At 35.7% G+C, this 6,000-nt stretch overlaps 1 protein-coding gene across 1 annotated transcript in view; it reads right to left on the bottom strand.

Moving 5' to 3' along the window:
- Positions 1-6,000, bottom strand: part of ABCC9 (ATP binding cassette subfamily C member 9) — a 118,597-nt gene that overhangs the window by 39,330 nt on the left and 73,267 nt on the right. Inside the window, exons 23-25 of the mRNA XM_006912678.3 lie at positions 5,020-5,157; positions 4,759-4,884; positions 738-834 (exon numbers count right to left, since the gene is read on the bottom strand). Of these exons, the coding sequence (XP_006912740.1) occupies positions 738-834; positions 4,759-4,884; positions 5,020-5,157 (361 nt within the window). The remainder of the gene's footprint in view (positions 1-737; positions 835-4,758; positions 4,885-5,019; positions 5,158-6,000) is intronic.

Genomic DNA, 6,000 nt, shown 5'->3' on the forward strand with positions numbered 1-6,000 from the left:
TACATTTTGGTGTTCTTTGGCTTGCAATAACTTTCTGTTTCTTAACTGGCTTACAGAAATGCAGTCTTAACCAAAAACTGTATAGGAAAAATGAAGTGTAGTTCATTTATTCTATGGACTTAAATGTGATTTATCTTACAAATTTCTCATAAATTAATGTAATTATTTCATCTCATTCCTCAAACATCCAGTAAATCTTTTTTCCCCTGTATACTTTATTGGATACAGAAAATTGAAACATAACAAATAGCTTTCTAATTATCTTATTCTTCATTACTATATTGCCATGAAAACCCCATGAGGACTTTATTGAATGATTCAAGTATATTTCAAAACACTATTATCTCCATATTTCCCATCTACTGTTCATTTCTGAAGGACTGACATTTATCAATAAATTGATTTGGTCATTATACTAGACCTTTCCAGTTTATCTTATCAAGGTTCTAGATCTTTTTACAAACTGCTGCCTTTTCCTGTCAGCTCTCTCTCACACACAGCACTGATATACTAAGACACACTATGGGAAACCCCTCGAGATGCCTGTTGATTGATTTCATAGCCCTTTCTTTCACTCCTATTCTTTTCATTTCAGCCTTAGTTATGTGACTTAGTCCCTTTTCCCTTGCAAAGTGACTTGTTATTCCTCAGTGACACACTTACGCATCAATTGCAAAGGTAAAACCCTCATGTCCTACTACCCATTTGAACGTTTCAGATGTAAGAAAAAGATCTACCTTCATCTTCATCCTCCATCTGGGCTTTGGCCTCTCTTGAATACATGGCTCTTCGGAGAGTTTTCCTCTCTAAAGTTGTTTGGTCGGCTTCCATATCCTATGGCAAACATTGTGCTATCATTCAAGGAGCTCACAGCCACAGGAAGGTTTTGACTTACCACTCAGTGACCTGCACATACCAACCATTAGTTACCTTGACCAATCTGGGCTCTCTGCTCTCTCCAGAGATCCATAACTCCTGTCCTAATCGAAGTTGTGGGGCAATGCCTGAGATCTGTAGGAAGTGCCTGAGAACTAAGAGGTGCAGAGAAGGAAGGAGCCCTGAAAAGTAGTAACAACATGATGGAGCTGACCCCAGGGTTGGGCAGACACCTCTCCTAGCCTGAAAGCATTTCCACCACTGACACTTGTTTTATTTCTATATCACTTTCAGATAGTCTCTGTAACTTCTCTAAAGATTTATTTATGGTAATAAATATCTTCCTTTAAAACACATGTAGTTCTAGACTGGTTAAAGCACTATCAGTAATCCACTGTTACTATGAATTAATAAATCAGAATGAATTTCTCTGGCATCTTACCAAGGTAGCTGCACAAAAGAAAGGTATTTCAATAGGAATTAAAAGAACATAAGTAATTTGGGAGCAAATGGGAAATGAGGGTACTTAAGGTGCCTAGTAGTTTAGGAAAAAGACCGAGGAGAAGGAAATATGCAGAAAGAGAAGGGAAAGGCACCAAAAACAAACTGCAGATTTTGAAGCTTTGCTGTAAACTTGTCCTGTGCTCAAGAAAGGGAGACCATTTGTTTTCTCCATGACTCTGCTTCCAGCACCCCTACCCTGCTGGCTTCAGAACTGGAGTAGCATTGCGTTACATTGTGAGTTAAATCAGCTTCTGCAGGACATTCTGGGAAACTAACCATATCCCTGTTTCTGTGGGGAAATGCATTCTGAGTTCCAAACAACTGACCCACAAGCTTTTGGAATCTATGATAATTAGTGGGTTTCTTATATACGCTAGTACAAAAAAAAAAAAAAAATCTCAGTTTGTTACATCGATAAACCAATAGGCTTTTGAAGTGATCAGTCTCTAGGTAGTGATTTTGGTTTGGGGTTTATTTATTTATTTAGCCTCCTACAACATGAGTAATTTAGGAGACTTGCTATTCTAGAAGGCTCTATTGCTTCCAGATTCTTGGTTTAAAAAGAGCAAAAGTGAAAGTGTCTCCTGAGTAGAATTTTTTCTGAGACAATTTCACATCAGGTTTTAATTTTGACTAATGATATGAAAACCAACACTTGTACATGAGATTAGGTAAAACACAAAATTAAAGAGGACCTGATCTTTTGGGAATAGTATAATGAAATAAAATGAACCTGCACATTTTAAAATAGAAGATTTGGGTCCTATTCAACCTCCATTCCATGTGAACAAAAGATAAAACATCTCAAAGGCATTTTTAAAAAATCTTTAAAATCATTTTTCTTATATTAGGCTCACTACAGGTTAAATATTTTAAATTGTGTTTATATTTGAATTAAGTAAATATGAATTTAGTTTCATTTATCCAATAAATATTTATTGAATGCTTGTTATGGATCAGGTCAAGTTGAGGTCTGGGGGCTGGGGGAAGAAACATCAAATGATGCCAGTTTATCTTGCTTAATAACATTATGAAGATAATGGTTGATGCCATTCAAGCTAGAATTTTTAATAATATTTAAATAAGCTAAAGGTTATCTCCTCCCTCTTATAGTTTTCATTGCTATCCTTTTAACATATTCCTTTCTGTTTACCTCTTAAACCTTAAACTGACAGTTCTGTCTAAAAGCCTTGCGACTAAATGTTTTACAGGTCCTTCAGTTTCACCTCCCTTCTCTGCTTTGTTGATCTGTTCTGGTTCTAAGCCAGCCTTTCACAGCCTTAGCACTATTGCCATTTTGGGCCAGATAAGTCTTTGTTGTAGGAGCTGACCTGTGCTTTGTAGGGTGTTTAGCAGCATCCCTGTCTTCTACTCACTGGATGTGAGTACCACCTGCCCCACCCACACTGTCATGGCAACTAAAAATGTCTATGTTGCTAAATGTCTCCTAAAAGGTCAAATTGACCCTGGTTAAGAACCAGTGCTTTAGGCAAACATCCAATCCTGTCCTATAACAAATTAAACACAAAGCTATTTCCATAAACACTTCCCCAAGGTGTTCTAGTGGTCTTGTCCCCACACAGTTATATTCTCCCTGGCTTCAGGTGCCTGCCCTTCCCTACATGGCAGTACCTGCCCTCCATCCCCAGGCAAGGAATCTAGGCAGGTGTATGGTTCATTCTAGCCTCTACTGGACACTGTTCCACCTCAGAACTAGATTCACCCTGTCCACGCCCTAATTGCTCCACATCTCCCTCATAGCTCCAGCTGATTTAGAACCCTGTAATGTGGCTTTAATTATAGTGCTATGCTACCTCAAATGATCCTTTCATTTCTAAATACAACTTAATGAACTTTCTTTCTGGCTTGCTTAACATTATTACTATAAAATCAAGCCAACAGTGCTCTCGCACTCTCCGTCTCTCTTCCCTCTCTCTTTCTCTGTTCTGTCTCTGTCTCTGTCTCTCTGTCTCTGTCTCTCTGTCTGTCTCTCTGTCTCTCTCTCTCTTTCCATATTTTCTTCCCAAAGTAAACCTACTCCTTAAGCTTACATCATATTCTTTTCTTCCTGGCATCTAGATCACTGATAGAAATGTCATTTGGAGCTGTCCCCAGTAAGTTTAAAATTGAGCTTCTCACAGTATAATTCCTAAGTGGGCACTTGCTGATTGTAATATATTTACTAATGTCCTCTTTTCAATGGTTCTATGATTTGTCCTATTCCACAAAGGATTTTTCTTTCTTAGGTAGTTTGCTTTTGATATTTTTGGCAAATCTACAGGAGACAGAGAAATCCCATCTTTGTCTAACTGTTTTGTCTTCCTCTCTCTATTAAAACATACTTTTGTTCTTTTACACAATAATACATTTTAATTTATTGATATTATCAGAAATTTGCTGATATAAAGATTTTATTTTATAATGTTCATTCCTGGGCCAGAAAACCGAATTCTGGACACTTCCTAGTCCCAACTCAAAAGAAAATAATTCAAAAATTCACTAATTTAATTTACAATTTTAATTCTCAACCACAAGTTGTTCTTTCATTGTACTCAACCTAGTTTTCAATTCTGTTATTACCTCAATGTTATATTTATATCATACATAACATTATGCTGTAATTACACTGGATACGGACCTGGGTTTAAGTCCAACCAGGACCACTTATTATATGTACTGTAACTTTGCCTCTCTGAGCTTTAATTTTTCATCTATAGAAGTGAAATAATACTTTCTTCACTTATTTCTCTCTCTCGCTCACTCGCTTGCTAATTTTGGGGGAATTAAATGAGACCATATAAAAGAGACTTTGTGGAACTTAAAAGCTGTAGAGTTGTAAAATTTTATTGTTATTTCTTTCTGATCATCTTTCTTTGCTCCTAATCCTATCCCTTACATGCTTTACAACTTCACTCACAGCTCATAGCTCTTCCTTTTTTCAAAATTATCTTGGATTTTGTTTTGTTCATGACCTTCCATTTGTAGTTGGCAAATGAAAATATTCTCACATTACAGATAAGAAACATAAGATCTACATAAGGCAAAATAAGATAAAATAAAGATATGCTATGTATCTATAAGTAGTTTGTTTAATTTTTAAACACACAAATAATTGCAGTATGGTTCAAATTCAAATAAAACCCTCTAAAAACCTAACTTCATCCAAAAGATACCATTAGAATTTTATAGTTTCACAGTAATGATATTTACTATATATTAATGATATATAAACATACAATTACTTTGGATTTCAAAGGAGGATCATTATCTAATATTAAATATTAAATGTATTTCTTCCCAATGTTTTTAGTAATTATATAGGATATTTCTGACTCTTGTGAACTGGACTCTGAACTCTTCTAAACAATGAGCAGTTACCTTTTCTAATTCTTGATCTTGCCGATTCATAAGTGTTTTCCAATGTTCATAGAGCTCAACATCTTTTGTTTGAATGTCCTTCAAAGTCCCCTCTCTTAGTACACTTCCATCTTTCATGGCTATGATCTAAGGAAAGCACATATTAGCAGAATGGTGGCAAACATGCTTATCTGGTCAAATCAATTACCTTTATCTCATAAAGGGTCCTTATTTACCCTTACGACTATAATATAAAAATTAATAAAACATCTGAACTCTCACCCAGTCAGCATGTGTTAGATACTGTAATTTGTGAGTTACAAGAACCAGTGTCCTTTTGTCATCTTGGAGAAATTTCAAAATGCCTTCCTGCATTAAGTGATCACTCAAGTGAATGTCCAGGGCAGAGAATGGATCATCCTACAACCAGCAAAATGGAGAGAAGTTAAAAATTTTCTATACACTTCATGTAATTTAATTCCTTTAGAGAGTAGAAATACAAATACAAATAACAAAGGAAAAATTATCCTTCAAATCCAATTTATAAAAACAGACTCCATATAACTTTACATTGTCAGAAAAAATTAAATTAAAAATCAAGCTTTTATTTTCTTTCACCTTAATTTTTTTTAAAAAAAGTATATAACAATAACAATATTCAAAGCAGTTTGAATTCTTATGTATAAGATCTTTGAGTTCAAAATCTAACATTTCTTGATAACCTTTAACAACAGACTAAAACAAAGAACTAAACGATAATTGGAGTAGTTGAATTTTAGAATAAAATAGACTCTAGACCAAGATGGCAACATAAGAGGCTCCCAAATTTCCCTCCTCCCACTTATGCACCAAATATATAGCTACACATAGCAAAATTCCCTCTGAGAAAAATCCAGAAGCTAGTTAAGTGACTGCTATATATTAGGCAAATGAGAAAATATACATATCTAAATGGGTAGGAAAGGCTGAGATAAACCCCACATGGGCACAGCACCGTACAATTGGGAGGAACCCTCAACTTCCAGCTTCTTCTCCCTAAGGAGTGAAGGATTGGGACCACATGTCTAGTACCTTGATTATTATGGCTGCTACCCGAGGGACAGGCCCCCAAATCACCTAGCTCTGAAAGCCAACAGGGCTTGCACCTATAACTCAAGTAGGACTATAGCAAACAAAGAAGCAGTTGTTAACAGCCACATGAGAATCTACTGTGGGTATTCCTACAAGGCTCAGCACAGAAGGAGCATGCAAAAGCATATATCT

The sequence above is a fragment of the Pteropus alecto genome, unplaced genomic scaffold (genome assembly GCF_000325575.1).
Source record: "Pteropus alecto unplaced genomic scaffold, ASM32557v1 scaffold103, whole genome shotgun sequence".
Classification (NCBI taxonomy): Eukaryota; Metazoa; Chordata; class Mammalia; order Chiroptera; family Pteropodidae; genus Pteropus; species Pteropus alecto.